The sequence below is a fragment of the Panthera leo genome, chromosome A3 (genome assembly GCF_018350215.1).
Source record: "Panthera leo isolate Ple1 chromosome A3, P.leo_Ple1_pat1.1, whole genome shotgun sequence".
NCBI classification, from domain to species: domain Eukaryota; kingdom Metazoa; phylum Chordata; class Mammalia; order Carnivora; family Felidae; genus Panthera; species Panthera leo.
In genome coordinates this window covers 118,476,896-118,495,308 of record NC_056681.1, presented here as the reverse complement: position 1 = coordinate 118,495,308, position 18,413 = coordinate 118,476,896, and the positions used below count along the sequence as shown (strand labels likewise).

Here is an 18,413-nt window from a genome sequence, read left to right as displayed (position 1 = left end):
AATCGGTACCTTACCTCAGCCATATTCCTCAGCCCATTTTATGGCTTCTTTTATTCACAAAGAATTGACAAATTCCCACAAACTTGCCTTCAACCACCATTTATCAAAGACTTGTTCATCTCCAAAACTGGTCAAGATCTCCTTGTGGTCCCTATTCCCCTCCACTGCATGGCCACATTTAATGCTAATGGAAGGGAGTTCCAAGAGGAAGAGAATGGTTAGTGGTCAAACGTGGCCACTCAGTGTATGTTCCATTTTGAGTTGATTTTTTATAAGATTTGAGATTTAAGCCAAGGTTTATTTTTTGTCTATGGATATCCAATTGCTCCAATACCATTTGTTAAAAAGACTATCTTTCCCCCCCCACCTCCATCAAATTGCTTTTTTGTAACTTTGTCAGAAATCAGTTGACCATACTTGCATGGGGATATTTCTGGGTCTTTATTCTGTTCCACTGATCTTTGTGTCTATCCCTCCATTCATATCACAAAGTCTTGATTACTGTAGCAATGTAGTAAGTCTTGAAATCAGGTAGACCGATCCCTCCCACTTTATTCATCTTTGTCAAAATTATTTTAGCTTTGTCATTTCACATAAACTTTAACAATAAGCTTGCCTCTATCTACAAAATATTTTTGCTGAGATACAAACTACATTAAACATGTATATCCATTAGGGGAAAATTGATATATTACTATGTTGGGTGTTCCAATCCATGAACGTGGTATGTCTCTCCACTCACTTAGATCTTTGATTTCTTTCATCAGCATTTTGTGGTTATCAGCATACAAATCCTGTATATGTTTTCTTAGATTTATGCCTATGCATTTAAAGTTTTTTGCATCATGTATATGTGTTCATTGCTAGTATATAGAAAAACTAACTTCTTATGTTGGTCTTTTATCTTGCATTCTTGCTGAACTCACTTGTACTAGGAGTGGTTTTTTTTGTTTTTTTTTTTTAAGAGAGAAAGCACGAACAGGCAAAAGGGGCAAAGGGAGAGAGAAAGAGAACCTTAAGAAAGAGAACCTCTGTGCTGAGCATGGAGCCTGATGTGGGGCTTGATCCCACAACCCCAGGATCACTAACTACCTGAGCAGAAACCAAGAGTCAGATGCTCAACCGACTGAGCCACCCAGGCACCCGAAGCATTCAGTTTTTAATCATTAAGTCTTATGTTAGCTATAGGTTTTTCAGAGGTGTTCTTTATTAAATTTAGGAAGTTAACTTTTATTCCTACTTTTATGAGAGTTTTTATCACGAATGGATGTTGAATTTTGTCATATGTTTTTTTCTGCATCAAATGATACGATTATGTGGTTTTTCTTCTTTAGCCTGTTAATATGGTGGATGACATTGATTGAATTTTCAAATATTGAGCCAACATTGCATCCCTGGAATAAATCCCATTTACATGGTGTAGAATTCTATTTACACGTTGCTGAATTCTACTTGCTAATATTTTGTTAAGAACTTTTTTTTTTTTTTTTTTTAATTTTTGAGAGACAAGAGTGTGAGCAGGGGTGGGGCAGAGAAAGGGGGAGAGAGGATCTGAAGCAGGCTCAGAACTGACAGCCCAATGCAGGGCTCTAACTCACGTGCTGCAAGATCATGACCTGGGCCAAAGTCTGATGCTCGACCGACTGAGCCACCCACGTGCCCCTTGTTAAGAACTTTTTAATGTATATTCATGAGGGATATTACCCTATAGTTTTCTTTTTTTTGGCACTGTCTTTGTCTGGCTTTGGTATCTGAGGAATACTGGTTTCATAAAATGAGTTGGGAACATTTCCTTCTCTTCTGTTTTCTGGAAGAGATTGGCATTAATTCTTCTTTAAGCATATGGTAAAGTTCTCTAGCTTTTAAAAATAGTGGTTCCAGGGGTGCCTGGGTGGCTCAGTCAGTTGAGCATCTGACTCTTGGTTTCGGCTCAGGTCATGATCTCAGGGTTCATGAGTTCGAGCCCCACATTGGTCTCTGCGCTGACAGTGCGGAGCCTGCTTGGGATTCCCTCTCTCTCTGCCCTTCCCTCCCCTGCTCACTCACTCTCTCTCTCTCTCAAAATAAATAAATAAACATTATTTTGAGAGAGACCGAGACAGCGCGAGTGGGGGAGAGGCAGAGAGAGAGGGGGACAGAGAATCTGAAGCCGGCTCTGCTGACTGCAGAGGGCCCGACGTGGGGCTCAAATCCACAAACCAGGAGATCATGACCTGAAGCAAAGTCCAACGCTTCACCAACTGAGCCACCCAGGCGTCCCTAAAATTTTTTTATAAGTTTATTTATTTAGAGAGAGAGAAAGAGAGAGAGAGAGAGAGAGAGAGAGAGAGAGAGAGAGAGAGCAGGGGAGGGGCAGAGGGAGAGAGAGAATCCCATTCAGGCTCTGCACTGTCAATGCACAGGCCGATGCAGGGCTCGAACTTGAGAACCGTGAGATAATGACCTGAGCCAAAACCAAGAGTCAGACACGTAACCAAGTGAGCCACCCAGGCGTCCCCGCCCCCCCCCACAAACCTTTTTTCAAATAGTGGTTCTGGGGGACCCAGTCTGGACCACATAAAGCTGAATCTCTGGGGGTAGAGCTTTAGTGCAGGTGCTTTGCAAAGGCTCTGCCAATGAGCTTATTCGTGTGCAGCCAGCTGTGGAGCTTAATGTGGTAGTAGTGGCCTTGAGGCAGACATGGGAGAGCCAGCTGGAGCCAAATCCACCTGAAGAATGACACGGATTCAACAACTGTGAGGCTTGGAGAATTTGGCTCTGTGAGACACGCCCCGGGAGCCCCTGATACCTTTGGGACCATATGGTACAGTGGGGACACTGTTCACACAAGACCTGTGGTTTGACTTGGCTACTGAGAAGCCATAAATCCCTTACTCAGCAGTTTCAGCTTTCTGATTGGTAAAATGCCACTCCTTGGGTTGTTCTGGGACTAAAACAACACAGTAGATAGGAAAATGCTTTAGAACCTACACATCATTTTGGGAAGGTAGACACTGATGTTTCTTTGGACCCCGGATGCACCCTTACTGCCACTGTGTCGTGATTCCCAATAAGTCTCACTATGAGGTCAGTGGGAGGCTTGTGACCCCAGCTGGTTGTAGGACCAGTGTTCTCAGGCCATGGGGAAACTTCCTCCCCCTCCCTGCTCACTTACTCTGCCCATGGGGTTTGGACTCTGATAGGAAGAAGTGGGACCTTGGTTACAGTGAAAAGGGACTTTGACCTTGACTGGTGCCTCCCTTTCACCCTCCATAGGAACATGCTTGCCAATTCAGGCAGCGTGAGGATTCTCATCAAGGGAGGCAAGGTGGTGAACGATGACTGCACCCACGAGGCTGACGTCTACATTGAGAATGGCATCATCCAGCAGGTGGGCCGTGAGCTCATGATCCCCGGAGGGGCCAAGGTGATCGATGCCACTGGGAAGTTGGTGATCCCTGGAGGCATTGACACCAGCACCCACTTCCATCAGACCTTCATGAACGCTACATGCGTGGACGACTTCTACCACGGGACCAAGGTAATGTTCCTGTTCGCTGAAGGTGCCTTCCTTCCCTTTCGGTTTCTTCTGTTTGTGAGGTTGCTCCAGACTAGACCCATGTGAACAGGATGCCCCTGCTGTATTGCTAAAAGGACGAGGGTGCTCTCATGGGGCCACTGTGGCAGCTGACATAGGAAATTCCAGGCTAGATGTCATAGATCTCCATGGCTACCGAAAAGGAGGTATGTAGGCCTGTTTTACCGATCACATCACTTACCCGTGTGCCGAGGCTGGGAACTGATTTTATTTTTATATGGTTACATCATGTAATGCAGACCTAGAAGAAGAAGAGAATTATAGCTGGTGTTTGTTGCTATGCATGTATGTGACGGGGAGTGTGGTATTGATCTGAAGAACTCCTTTATGGATGATCAGCTAAATTAATTCCCCAAAGATTGTGAAAAATAGATCTGCTTCTTCTAGATGATTTTAATGGCAGTAATTATGAAACAAACATGGCTAGCGATCTTGGATTATCTCTCCTAGCTTGTTCATTATTTTTAAAAACAGCTGGGAAAAAAAACAAAAAACCTGGTAGTGGAGCCTCTTTTAGAGGGAGTTGTCATGGGCAATATTTACTGTTATTGAGCTGAGCCAGAGCTGTGGTATGTTGCTGAATGCAGAATACGAAAACCAAATGAATTAGGAGGAAATTAACATTTTGCAAAAAAAGTCACGTGTGGATTCTTTTACCCTTCTGTGCTCCCGAACCTCTGTTATTGCTGTCACTCCTCTGCATTGTAATTACCTGTCACATGCCAGCCTCTCCCTGAACACCAGAGTATGGGCTCCTTATGGCCTTGATGATATTCCTCTGCTTTCCCAGATCCTGGCACTGACCAGAACCGAAATAACTACCCAGTAAATGTTTGTTGACTGAATAAGTGAAGAGTGCTTATGCATCAAAGTTACCTATGAAGGTTTTTTACCTTTTTTTAAAAAAAAAAATGTTTATTTATTTTTGAGAAAGAGAAAGAGAGAGAAGGGGAGGAGCAGAGAGAGAGAGAGACAGAATTTCAGGAAGGCTCTGTGCTACCAGCACAGAGCACAATGTGGGGTTCACACTCATGAACCAGGAGATCATGATCTGAGCCAAAATCAAGAATCGGACACTCAACTGACTGAGCCACCCAGGTGCCCCTGAAGATTTTTTTAAATGTAGAATTAAATCAATTTCAAGGACCACAAGTCCCTGACCCTGGAGGCAGCCCCTTCTACTGTCTGACCTAATAAAGGACTTGGCCTCTAACACTCTCCGGGCAAAAGGGATCCACTAGCTACCGGTCCAGGGGCTGTAGTTAGCCCTCTGTCCTACTTTGGCCCACAGCCTCAAATCCCCACAGCCCTCCACCCTAAAATGCCACCTCTGCTCTACCGGGGCTTCTCAGGGAGCCCTTCTCCCATGCTTAGGTGTCTCCCCTTACGATCCATTTTCCTGGAGGTTCAGAGGCTCCTGCTAGGCAGTGACCGATGAGGCTCTGCAAACCCACCCCTGAGGAGTCTGGCTCGGGCAGGCAGAGGCTGGCCTTGGGGTCACAGGGCAGTTGGCCTCTAAGGTCTCCCTGAAGATACGTTCCCATCCTGCTGCAGGAGCAGCAGACCAGACCCCCGGACGGCTGAGCTGTGAGGAGTCACAGTCGCCGTAGCCCAGCCGGTTCTAAGGCAAGGATGGGCTCAGGACTAATACTCTAGAATCCAGGGCCAAATCTGCCTATTCTAGCAGAGCCCAGAGAAGAGAGGCAGTAGGCAGACCCTTCCTACTTTCTCTTCTGAGAATTCCCGCAGGACCTGTGAGTAAGGCTTCACTGAGGAAATGGGGAGCCCCAGCCCCATCAACTTCTGCAGGGTACACGAGTGGCAGGACTTCTTTGAAGGGAGCGAGCACATCCACTTCACTGTCCCCAAGTACTGGAGCCAGGCCAGGCCTGTTTGGTTTATGGTCATCGTACTGTTATTTTTGTTGAAGCAGAGCATATATACAGAAAAGTATGCAAATTGTAAGTATACAGAATTGTCACAACTGAACACACCCTTGTAATCAGCACCCACATTGAGAAACCAGACTTTACCAGCACCAAAGTGCCCCTCCTTATGCCCCCTCCCAGTCACTACTTCTTACCAAGGATAACCACTATCCTGACTTTTTATACCATTGTTTGAAAAAAAAAAAACAACAAAAAAACAGCTTAGCAATCCCTATCAAAGTAACACCAGCATTCTTCACAGAGCTAGAACAAACAGTCCTAAAATTGGTATGGAATCAGAAAAGACCCCGAATAGCCAAAGCAATCCTGAAAAAGAAAACCAAAGCAGGCATCACAATTCCAGGCTTCAAGACCTATTACAAAGACGTAATCATCAAAACAGTATGGTACTGGCACAAAAACAGACACACAGATCAGTGGAACAAAATAGAGAACCCAGAAATGGACCCACAAACATGGCCAATCAATCTTTGACAAAGCAGGAAAGAATATCCAATGGAAAAAAAGACAATCTCTTCAGCAAAAGGTGTTGGGAAAACTGGACAGCGACATGGAGAATGAGCCTGGACCACTTTCTTACACCATACACAAAAGTAAACTTAAAATGGACAAAAGACCTGAACATAAGACAGGAAGCCATCAAAATCTTAGAGGAGAAAACAGGCAACAACCTCTTTGACCTCGGCCACAGCAACTTCTTACGGAACGTGTCTCTGGAGGCAAGGGAAACAAAAGCAAAAATGAACTACTGGGGCCTCAAGATAAAAAGCTTCTGTACAGTGAAGGAAACAATCAGCAAAACTAAAAGGCAACTGACGGAATGGGAGAAAATGTTTGAAATGACATAGCAAATCAAGGGTTAGTATCCAAAATCTATAAAGAACTCACCAAACACAACACCCAAAAAACAATCTAGTGAAGAAATGGGCAAAAGACATGAATAGACACTTTTCCAAAGAAGACATCCAGATGGCTAACAGACACATGAAAAAATGCTCAACATCACTCATCATCAGGGAAATACAAATCAAAACCACGAGATACCACCTCACACCTGTCAGAATAGCTAAAATAAACAACTCAGGCAACAACAGATGCTGGCGAGGATGCGGAGAAAGAGGATCCTTTTGCATTGCTGGTGAGAATGCAAACTGGTGCAGCCACTCTGGAAACAGTATGGAAGTTCCTCAAAAATTAAAAATAGAGCTACCCTACGACCCAGCAATTGCACTACTAGGTATTTATCCAAGGGATACAGGTATGCTGTTTCGAAGGGACACATGCATCCCAGTGTTTATAGAAGCACTATCAACAATAGCCAAAGTATAGAAAGAGCCCAAATGTCCATCGATGGATGAAGGGATAAAGAAGATGTGGTGGATGTGGCGTGTGTGTGTGTGTGTGTGTGTGTGTGTGTGTGTGTGTGTGTGTAATGGAGTATTACTCAGCAACCAAAAAGAATGAAACCTTGCCATTTGCAGCAACATGGATGGAACTAGAGGGTATTATGCTAAGAGAAATTAGTCAGAAAAAGACAAATGTCATGTGACTTCACTCATATGTGGAATTTAAGATACAAAACAGATGAACAAAAGGGAAAGGAAGCAAAAATAAGATTAAAAACAGACAAATCGTGAGAGATTTTTATTTATTTATTTATTTATTTATTTATTTTAATTTTTTTTTTTTTTAACGTTTATTTATTTTTGGGACAGAGAGAGACAGAACATGAACGGGGGAGGGGCAGAGAGAGAGGGAGACACAGAATCGGAAGCAGGCTCCAGGCTCTGAGCCATCAGCCCAGAGCCCGACGCGGGGCTCGAACTCACGAACCGCGAGATCGTGACCTGAGCCGAAGTTGGACGCTCAACCGACTGAGCCACCCAGGCGCCCCAAGAGAGATTTTTAAATACAGAGAACAAACTGAGGGTTGCTGGAGGGGTGTTGGTGGGTGGATGGGCTAAATGGGCAAGGGGCATTGAAGGAGGACTCTTGTTGGGATGAGCACTGGGTATTGTATGTAAGCGATGAATCACTAAATTCTATTCCTGAAATCATTGTTACACTATATGTTAACTAACTTGGACATAAATTGAAAATAAATAAATTTTTACAAAAAGATCATAGAAACAAAAAAAAAAAAAACCAACAGCATAATTGAGATATAATTCAGACATCATACAGTTAAGAAAGTAAGTAGGTAACTAAAGTATAGAAGTCCATGATTTTAGGTATATTCACCATAGATTGGTCCTGGCTGTTTATATAAATAAAATTAAGTGGTTTGTACCTTTGCATTAGCTTCCTTTGCTCAGTATTATTTTTGTGAAATTCATTCATGTTGAACTTATTCACTTCCACTGCTTTATTGTTTGATGTACCACATATTGGCATTATCAATGCCAATAATACCGTTGCTGTGAATGTTCTTGTACATCTTTCAGCAAATGTATGATCACATATCTGTTGAGCACATTCCTAGGAGTAGAATTGCTGGGTCATAGGGGTACATGCGCTCAGCTTTAGGATAGGCCACCAAATTATCTTCCCAACTGATTGTAACAATGAATACTCCCAGCTGTAATATAAGAGAGACCATAGTATTTACCACCAACAGGACTCTGATTACCACTGGGGTCCCTGCTGGGGTCAATTCTGTAGTGTGCTCGAGCGTCGCGCCCAAAATTGTAGCTTTCTGGCTCCTGTCTCCACTTGGGAGACCTTCAGTTTAAGGTCAGATGCCATGCTGTCACCACGCTGTCTACCAGCCTCTCAGAGGGCAGGCTGGCCTTCTTTGTCTTATTTTTCACATTGTCATCTGCCGGGACCTCATTAGCCAGGAGTGGCAGGTTTTCCCCTGAGAGCCTTTAGCTCTTTATAGCCGATGAAAACCCCAGCACACGCATCTTTGTGCAAGGTGGTGGGTAACTCCTGATCTTTTCCAGGCTTCTCATCCATGGGAGCAGCTGCCTCTGCAAAACACGTAAAAGCCCCTCTGTGATTTAAGGCCCCCCAGTGCATGTCAGGCCCTAGTTGTGCAGTGTTTAAAGACCCAAAGATCCTACGCCACGCTGGCTACCGGCATCCCCCAAACCAACCCTTTGTTATGTCCGTACTAAGCAAGATTGGATCTTGACACCCTTGTGCTCGAGCCCTTATATTGAACATCTGTTTCCTAACGTAGCCCCTGACTCAGCCTTCCCTGGATCCCATCTATAGACCCTGCCCAAAATTCTGCCACAGTCTCCCAGCCTCCCAAGAGCCGGTTTCCTGCCCCAGTACTCCCAGCCCTCCATTCCTGGATTTCTCCTTCACCTTGGTGCTCCTACAGGGGGACGCTTGGCCTTCCTCTTTCTTCTGGTCGCTGACCATCTCCCAGGGAGAGAAAATGCTCTCCTGTTGCAGTGCTGCTCCAGGGACATGTCGATTTAATTATTCACACGGCCTGTGGCGCTCGTTCAGAGGCCGTGCACCCTGATAGACCAACGCTGACCTACTTTGTACATTCTAAGAAAGGTAGTAGTTGATTGGCTTGAAGCATCTGGATTTATAATAGAATAATAATCCTAAGGAAAAGCTCACCCGAGTGATTAGCCTAGAGAGAAAGAGAGATCAAGTTGCATCTTTTTGTTCTTGTCCGACAGATCCGCGGGGCCTTGAACTCTGCGCCCCCTAAGCTATTGCGTGCCTGTCAATTTGGCGGCAGCAGCCAGGGCTGGGAAAACAAAACAGTTGAAAGCCTGGCTCTTCCGAGAGCATCTGGGTCTCCATTGTACTGGGTCTAAAGGGATTTCTCTAGCACTTTAACAAATGCTTCGCCTGCTTTCAGACGCTGTGGCAGGCGCTGCCTGGCACCCCTGGCTCTGCATCCCACGCGCACAGCGGGCCCTTGATCCTCCTCCCCGCCTCCTCACACCCTCCCGACCTGCGGGCGCTGCCCTCCCCGGCCCAGAACCTAGGTTTCCCGGAAGCGGAGCGCCAAGACCACCTGCTTGTTAATAATGCAGACCCCATTGAAGAAAGAGCTTGTCTCCCGCGGGGAGGCAAGGCCAGGATTTCAGATGGGTCATGAGGTCTTTTATTGTTATTCTCCTTAACTTACTTATAAGTTATATTTATTCTCTTGTGTGTAGCTAATGCTACCTAATGAAGAATGTTAACGCAGGGTCTTGAGATCCACCCCACCAATGGCTCTCCGCAGCGAGGTGGGAATATCAGAATCGGGCTTTTTAAGCTATAGGCACAGCCCCTTCACTAAGATGTTGATAGAGGGGGCAGGCATGGGCAATCGGAAAAAGCTTCCTAGATGCCTTTTCTGCTTTCCCGCTTCTCCGAAAATATATTAAGCACCACCATCTAGGCCAGTGGTTTTCAACCCTTAGAAACAAATTACAGTAGAACGACTCGGGGAATTTTTTACGACACCGGTACCCAGGGCCCATGCCAGACCGGTGAAATCCGTGCCTCTAGGTCTGCCTCTTCCTCCATCAGTATTTTTTTTTAATCTTTTATTTTATTATTTTTGAGAGAGAGAGTATGAGCAGGGGAGGAGCAGAGAGAGAGAGAGGGAGACAGAGAATCCAAAACAGGCCCCAGGCCCTGAGCTGTCAGCACAGAGCCCGACGTGGGGCTCGAACTCACAGACCGTGAGATCATGACCTGACCCAAAGTTGGACACTCAACTGACTGAGCCGAGCCACCCAGGTGCCCCTCCATCAGTAATTTTTTTAAAGCATCCCTAATGATTCTGACACTGGCAGGTGAATTAATAAGGAACTTTCTCCGCTGTTTTGAATAGTGTATTGTCCTGGCTGTTACTGCTGCCGAGCTGGCCCTCACGTCCTCTTTGAAAGCTGGGGCCTGCTTTGCCTGCCCTTGCCGGTCTTATTTATTTGCTTCTCTCCTTCCATTCACATTCCAGGGTCGTCAGTGGGCTCCCAAATCCCAGCCTGGGTCTTAGAATGCCTGTACTTGCTAGAATTCGCTGGCCCTGTGTTCTCCCCTCCTGTCTGTATCCCGTTGACATCATCAGTGAGTGAGAAGTTGGCCATGATAGACGTGTCATTAAACGGAAGTCCGGCCGGGTCTGTTCCTCTTTGTGGTCCCAGAGACTCCCTCTCGCCTGTGCCAGGACCATCTGGTCACAGAGACAGCCTCCCATTAACTCAAAATCAGCATCAGCAGGACATCTATTCTTTTCTACAAGAGAAGCCAAATCTGAGAAGAGTGCTTGGGCCAGCATGAGATCAGCCAAGGCGCTGTTCGATGGCATAGGTTTGGAGAGCCTGCCACATCCCACCCCCCAGTGGAGGGTCCTGACCCTCCCTCCCCTTCTGTCACTGCAGAGGACCGGGCCCTATCTGGCAGAGTCATGAAATGGGACAGGCTAGTACATAAATAAATTCCCTTTGGTGTCCAGCCTGCCGGCATCCTTACCAAGGAGCCCATTTATCCACTGGGCAGGCGGTTTTTCTACTTTGCTTTTGAAATTTGCTCTTTTGGAATTAAACCTTTCAATGGTGTTCACCATTTCTTTCTTTTCTTTTTTTTTTTTTTTCTCTTGACTCCAGTACTCTATCCATTTCTGTTTAATTCGGGCCAAAATGTTTTTCCAGTCTTTTAGCTCTGCAATAACTCTGTTTATCAGGACCCAGGTTCCTATGGTCTGGCTTATTAATTAATGCTCCCGAATTCACTTATGTCTTCATTCCTGTAAAAAGCTGGAAGGGACCTTAGAAGTCTAGCTCCACCCTCCCATCGATGGAAAATGCATGAGTTGCCCCAAGTCTCAGAGATAACTGGGCCAGAACGCAAGTTTCTCAGTCTGAGGGCCTTTTCACCATTTTCACCAGGCCACTCGGGCTCTCCTGAAACCCCAGAGTTGGATAGTCACCCCTTTCGGACCGACAGCTACCTCTCAGCGGGCTGCATACAGATAGTTTCCTTGACGCTATGGTCTGGACCCGACGAAATCATCACAGAACTGACGTGCATTGCAGACCGCGGAGTGAGCTCTTTGCCATCCTGAAACGGTGGCTTTATAAAACCCCACCCGTCACTGGAGGAGTAACAAACATCCTCCTTAGATGTTGACAGTTTCTGCCATTTACAAACGGGTGTCGTGGGGCTTAAAGGAGGATGCATGAAAGACACTTCCCACAGTGCCTGGCACAGAGTGTTCGTACGATAAATGATAAATGTTGGTCCCTAGGGTATCACTGCCTGTGTCCACCCTAGGCCTGGCCTTGGCTCTGTCTTCTGTCTCTTAGACCCACCCATTTTAGCTTTGCAATGAAACTGTTCCACTGCCTGTCTAGTCCCTGTGCTGCCTGGGTCCCTAGCTTTGCCAGCAGGACATCCTGACGGGCCTTCTCTCAAAAGCCACCCTCCTCCCATCTCTCAAAATCCACCCTCCTCCCATCCTGGGCCAGATGCTGCCACACCATGCCTGTTCTTCCCACCGACCTGCCACCCTTCTGGCACGGCTGTGCTGGTCAGGATCAGCACAGCTGGGCTCCCCTCCCTCCTCTGAATCACTGACAGTCACACTAAAGATCTCCATGAGTGCCTCATGAAGTGGCTTCCCCTTCTAAGCCACCTGGAGGTCATCCCTTCTCCTGCCTCTTCCAATGGAACCTGGCACCCTGGCAGGCGTCGTATTGGTTTTCTACTTCACGACAAATTAAAACAATACCTATTTACCAGCGCCCAGTTCTGTAGGTCCTAAGTCCGGGCACAGTGTGACTGGGTCCTCTGCGCAGGGCCTCACAAAGGTACAGTCAAGGTGTCTGCTGGGCTGCTTGCTCATCTGGAGTTCAGAGTCCTCTGCCAAGCTCACCTGCCTGTGGCAGAATTCGGTCACTAGCAGCTTGAGGGCTGAGGTCCCCGACTCCTTGCTGGCCACCTGCTGGGGGCCTTTCTCAGCTCCTCGAGGCTGTCACCATTTCCTTACCACGTGCCCACCTCCATCTTCAAAGCCAGAAGGAGACTGGCACTTTGAATCCCTCTCCTGTTTCAAATCGTTCTGACTTAGAATCTCTTTTGCCGGAAAGAGCTCGCCTGGTTAGCCTCGGCGCACGGAGATCCTCAACTGTCCCATATGACATAACCTGTGGGTAATGGCGTCCCATCTGATTCACGGGGCCCCTTCCACACTTAATGGGAGGGATGTACAGAGTGTGGTTCCCTGGGAGTCCCCTGCCTACGGTTGGTGAAGGGGAACACATGCAAAACCATGGCCATCCTATAGACTGTTACCCTCGTCTACCCCCACCTCACTGATTTTGCTTAAACTACTTAAGACTCCACATTTACTTTAAAAAAAAAAAAATCAAAAATCACCTTGGCCACCCTTCACTTCACAGCTCTCTGTGCCTCATGTCACGCTCCTGCTTGAGACCCTGCTGTGACTCCCTGTGGTCTCAGATGTCAAGTTCGGGTGTCTGGGTCTTCACCCTGGGCAGCTCCCATCTGACCTTACCTGTCCATGCAGTCCGCATTCCCAACACGTGCCCGTGCATCAGCAAGGTGGTTTTCTCTCCCTGTGACCATCCCATGCTCCCCACTACTGTCCCTTCCCACCATCCATGTAAACCTTCCAGGCCTACCAAACTCCTGTCATGTTCTTCCTCCAGCTAATTCAGATCCTGGATCCCACTATCTCCTCCGCAGCCGAAATAATTTGTCATCTGGGGCTTTCGAATTGTTTTGTGTGGAAAGTTTGTCTTCCAGCTAGATTGAAGAATATTCCAGGGGCAGAGACCACCATTTATCTTTAGCTCATGACCCACCACAGACCCACATGGCTTGAAACATAGAGTAGTTGTTCTCAGAAATAGGTGAATGTCAGCAGTGTGGTAGTAATGAGCAAAGACGGGGGGAGACCCCTGGAATCTGCATTTCAGCGCATGTTTACTAGACGTGTGATTTGGACAAATTCATCTCTCTCTGTCTCTCGGTTTCCTTCTCTGGAAAATGGAAGATTATAATAGTATTTTATGCGTGTTAATTGAGTTCCTATTTGTAAAGAACTTAAAATAATACTCAGTGCTTACTAAGGACTCTATGAGGGTCCATTAAATCAATCCATCAATCACCCAGTTGTGCTAATCAAGGACCAACCCTTGGAAAACGGTTTGTACAATTTCCTCCTGAGCCTACTACATATTCAACCGTTAGGCATCACACAGGAACTAAAACATTGGATTCTGTTTCTACTGTTAGGTTAATGATGTGTGTTTTCGATTTCAAATGGAGTCTAATAGTAATGGTGATGAATTCTAGATAATTTTCTCTCTTCTCTCTTTCTCTTAAAAGCAGAAATAGCCAGTCAAACTCTGCAGGCACTCAGGAGCTATTTAAAGATGCCCTGCTTCAGATCAGTTGTCTTGTTTAACAAAACCTTGCCGGCAACTTCTTTCTATGTCCACATTAATTGGGAGGCAAAATGTAGGCCAGGTTGACCCTTCTTAGAACAAATGTAAGAGGAGATCTATCGTTTCTTATAAATTTTATATCTTGTATTGGAAAAAAATCTCCTGTGGTGACCGGGCAACTCCTCAATTTCTAGAATAGTGTTTGCAAAGAATTTATCTATACAGAGATTATTGAATCTTAATAGAATAGAAATAAACGCCCCCTCTGTGATCCTAGATGTACTGGAAACCTCTCATACCTCGTGCGAGAAGTTCTGCTTTTATATTCTCATCCTTTGAGGTTTAAAAAAAGAAAATAAAGGGGCGCCTAAGTGTCTCAGTCGGTTAAGTGTCCAACTTTGGCTCAGAGCATGATCTCACGGTTCGTGGGTTCGAGCCCTGCGTCGGACTCTGCTGAACGCTTGCTTAGAACCTGGAGCCTGCTTCAGATTCTGTGTCTCCTTCTCTCTGCCCCTCTTCCACTCGTACTCTGTCTCACTCTTTCAAAAATAAATAAATGTTAAAAAAAAGAGATGAAAAATACATCATCTACTGTATGTATATTTCAGTGACACGTAATACATGAATGATGTGGTTTTTTTCCTTTCTTCTTTTTCTTTTCTTAAAACCTGCATATTTTTTAGTGGTTCAAGAAATAGTTGAACACAGCCCACGGAAAGCTTCAAAAATCTTGTTTTCTTTATTTATTGAGAGAGAGAGAGAGAGAGCACGAGCTGGGTAGGGACAGAGAAGGGGAGAAAGAGAGAATCCCAAGCAGGCTCTGTGCTTTGAGATTCACAGACTGTGAAATCATGACCTGAGCCCAAATCAAGAGTGGGACACTTAACCCGCTGAGCCTCCCAGACACCCCGAAAACTTCAAAAATCTTCACTGAAAATATCTCTTTTCCCAAACCTTGCTGTAGTTGCCTCGGGTCTGAAGTTGTCCTGTTGTTGTGTTGAATGTAAAGTGTGTCTTCAAATCCCACACTGACTGACAGGTAGAAATGTGCTGAGATGCCACATCTCTTCCCCCGGTGGTTTCCGCCTCACCGTTCCCTCAAGTTATCACTGCAGCCAAGCACATTTTTTCTCCTTCTGATCTCCTTTATTTCTCATTAATTAAAAACTAGGAGCTATAGTGATCCTTAATTAGTGACTACGCCCAGACAAAACTATGGGTCAACCATAGTAAGAACTTTCTCACTGATCAGTTTTTCTCTTTCATACACACGTTCACACACTTTCACGTTCTCACACACACGCTCAATCACACACACGCAATTTTAGAGCTAGAAGTGCCATTAAAGATTAAGGAATCCATCCCCTAATCCATAAATAATTTTCGTGTTTAGATTTAAACTCTCCACAGCATTCTCAATATTTAAAAATAAAATTAGGGGCACCTGGTTGGCTCAGTCAGAGGAATATGTGACTCTTGATCCCAGGGTTATGAGTTCAAGCCCCACATTGGGTGTAGAGATTACTTAAATAAAACTTGAAAAAAATAAAAATTAAATTAAATGAAAATTAAACAATATCTGTGGGTGAACTCTTTTGAGGAGGAGTATGAATAGAATAAAGAAGTTCATGATTAGGTAACCTAGGAAACCATCTTTTTTTTATTTTAATCTGTGGGTTTTTTTCTTCAACAAATTAAGACATACAATAAGCCACACATTTTTAAAGTCTATAGTTTGACACATTTTAACATATGTGAAGCCATCACCGTTGATATAATAAACCTATTCATCATCCCCAAAAGTTTTTTGTGGCCCTTGTAATCCTTCTCTCTCCCAGATAACCACTGATCTGTTCTCTGTCACAATAGATTAGTTTGCATTTTCTCATGTTTTCATATAAATGGAATAATACAGTATGTATTCCTTTTTTTGGACTGATTTCTTTCACTCAACATTGTTAAGTTTTTGGTTATTGCAGATAAAGCTACCATGAACATTTGTGTACAAGTGTTTATGCAGACGTATGTATATTTCCCTGACGTGATTACCTAGCAATGGAGTGTCTAGGTCATATGGTAGGTGTATATTTAGCTTTTTAACAAATTGCCAAACTAGTTTCCAAAGTGATTGTAACATTTTATATTCCTTACAGGCTCTACATCTTTGCCGTCTTGTTATGATCAGTTTTTTGTTTTGTTTTGTTTTGTTTTTGAGAGTGAGAGAGAGTCAGAGGGAGGGAGAGAGAGAATCTTAAGCAGGCTCCACGTTCAGCACTGAGCCCCATGCAGGGCTCGATCCCATGGCCCTGGGATCATGACCTGAGCCGAAAGCCACCCAGGCACCCCTATGATCGGTCTTTTTAATTTTAACCATTCTAACAGGTGTGTAGTGATATCTCATTGCGAGTTTTTTGTCTTTTGTTTTTGTTTTGTTTTACGAGATCACCAGTTTGTTACAAAAGGATATAACTCAGGAACAACCAGATGGAAAAGGTGCACAGGGCGAGGTTGGGGGAAGAGATGTGGAGCTTCCATGCCCTCTCCGCATGCACCATTGTCCCTACACCTCCATGTGTTCACCAACCCAAAAGCTCTCCTTTGTGGTTTTTTTTTTTTTTTATTATTTTTATTTATTTATTTATTTATTTAAATTTTTTTTTCAACGTTTTTTATTTATTTTTGGGACAGAGAGAAACAGAGCATGAACAGGGGAGGGGCAGAGAGAGAGGGAGACACAGAATCGGAAACAGGCTCCAGGCTCCGAGCCATCAGCCCAGAGCCTGACGCGGGGCTCGAACTCACGGACCGTGAGATCGTGACCTGGCTGAAGTCAGACGCCTAACCGACTGCGCCACCCAGGCGCCCCTCCTTTGTGGTTTTAATTTGAATTTCTCTAGTGGCTAATGTTGAATGTCTTTACATGTATAGATTCCGTATGTCTTTGGTGAAGCGTTCACAACTTTTGTCCGTGTCTTAATTGAGTTGTTAGTCTTTTTATTAGGTTATTGAAGTTGTTTATATTTTCTAGTTACAAGTCATTTATTGGGTATATGTTTTGCAAATGTTTTCTCCCCGGGCTGTGACTTACCTCTTTATTTTCTGAACAGTGTCTTTTGAAGAGCAAAAGTTTAAAAAAAAATTGTTTTAGAGAGAGAGAACACGCAAGTGGGTGAGAGGGGCAGAGGGAGAGAGAGAGAGAGAGAGACAGAGAGAGAGAGTCCCAAGCAGGCTCCACGCCCAGCACAGAGCCTGACGTGGGACTCCATCTCACAACCTTGGGATCATGACCTGAGCCGAAATCAAGAGTTGGATGCTTAACCAACAGAGCCACCGAGACACCCCAAAAGTTTAAAATTCTGAAGTCCCAATTTATCGATTTTTTGTTCATAATTTCTTTTTTGCACTGTGATCAAGGAATATTTGTGAAATTCAAGGTCACTAAGATTTACTAAATTTTCCATTAGAAAACCCTAGCCCCTACATTTAGGTCTGTAATCCATTTTAAGTTGGTTTTTGTATATGGTATATGGTAAGGATGGAGGGATTTTTGTGTATGGCTGTCCAATTGTTCCGTGCCATTTGTTGACAAGATTATTATCCCTTGTCAAAAAAGCAGTTGACCATCTATGTGTGGGTTTATTTCTGGACTCTCTTTTCTATTCTTTTGATCTATTTGTCTATCTTTACACCAATACCTCCCTGTCTTGATGCTCGTTACAGTAAGAATTGAGAGCAGGGAGTGTAAGTCCTCCAGCTTTTTCTTCGTTTTCAAAGTTCTTTTGGCTACTTCGTCTTTGGGAGCAAACTTTTTCAGTGCAGGCAGTAAACCAAAAACTGAAGAGGACTGTACACCGAGTGCATTAATCACATACTTGGTAAACATCCTCTGCCCTTAGCGTGGTCCCTTTCTGTCAGCTAAAAGTTAAGACCTTTCTTTAAAATTGTCTCAAGTTGGGGGGTGCCTGGGCAGTTCAGTTGGTTAAGCGTCTGACTTCGGCTCAGGTCATGATCTCACGGTTTGTGAGTTCGAGCCCCGCGTCGGGCTCTGTGCTGACATCTCAGAGCCTGGAGCCTGCTTCCGATTCTGTGTCTCCATCTTCCTCTGCCCCTCCCCTGCTCACACACTCTCTCTCTCTCAAAAATAAATAAACATTAAGAAAATTGTTTTAATTTTCTCAAGTTGGGGCTTCTGGGTGCCTCAGTCAATTAAGCATCCAACTCTTGATTTCGGTTCAGGTCATGATCTCATGGTTCATAGGATCGAGCCCCACGTTGGGCTCCGTGATGACAGCATGGAGCCTGCTAGGGATTCTCTCTGTCCCTCTCTCTCTGCCCCTCCCCTAGTTGTGCTGTCTCTCTCAAAATAAATAAACTTTAAAAAAAAACCATACAATTTTCCTAAGTTGTTTGGAGGCGGGGCGGGGGGAGGAAGCTATGAGTGTGTGTGTGTGTGTGTGTGTGTGTGTGTGTGTGTGTTAAAAGAAACTTTATTGGGTGTTGGGGGTCCAGGTC

At 44.9% G+C, this 18,413-nt stretch overlaps 1 protein-coding gene across 2 annotated transcripts in view; it reads left to right on the top strand.

Moving 5' to 3' along the window:
- The window catches only part of DPYSL5 (dihydropyrimidinase like 5), a 100,938-nt gene that overhangs the window by 40,963 nt on the left and 41,562 nt on the right, over window positions 1-18,413 (top strand). For both annotated transcript variants that reach the window (XM_042933467.1, XM_042933466.1), the window contains exon 2: window positions 3,256-3,520. In XM_042933467.1, the coding sequence (XP_042789401.1) occupies window positions 3,260-3,520 (261 nt within the window). In that variant the 5' untranslated portion in view covers window positions 3,256-3,259. The remainder of the gene's footprint in view (window positions 1-3,255; window positions 3,521-18,413) is intronic.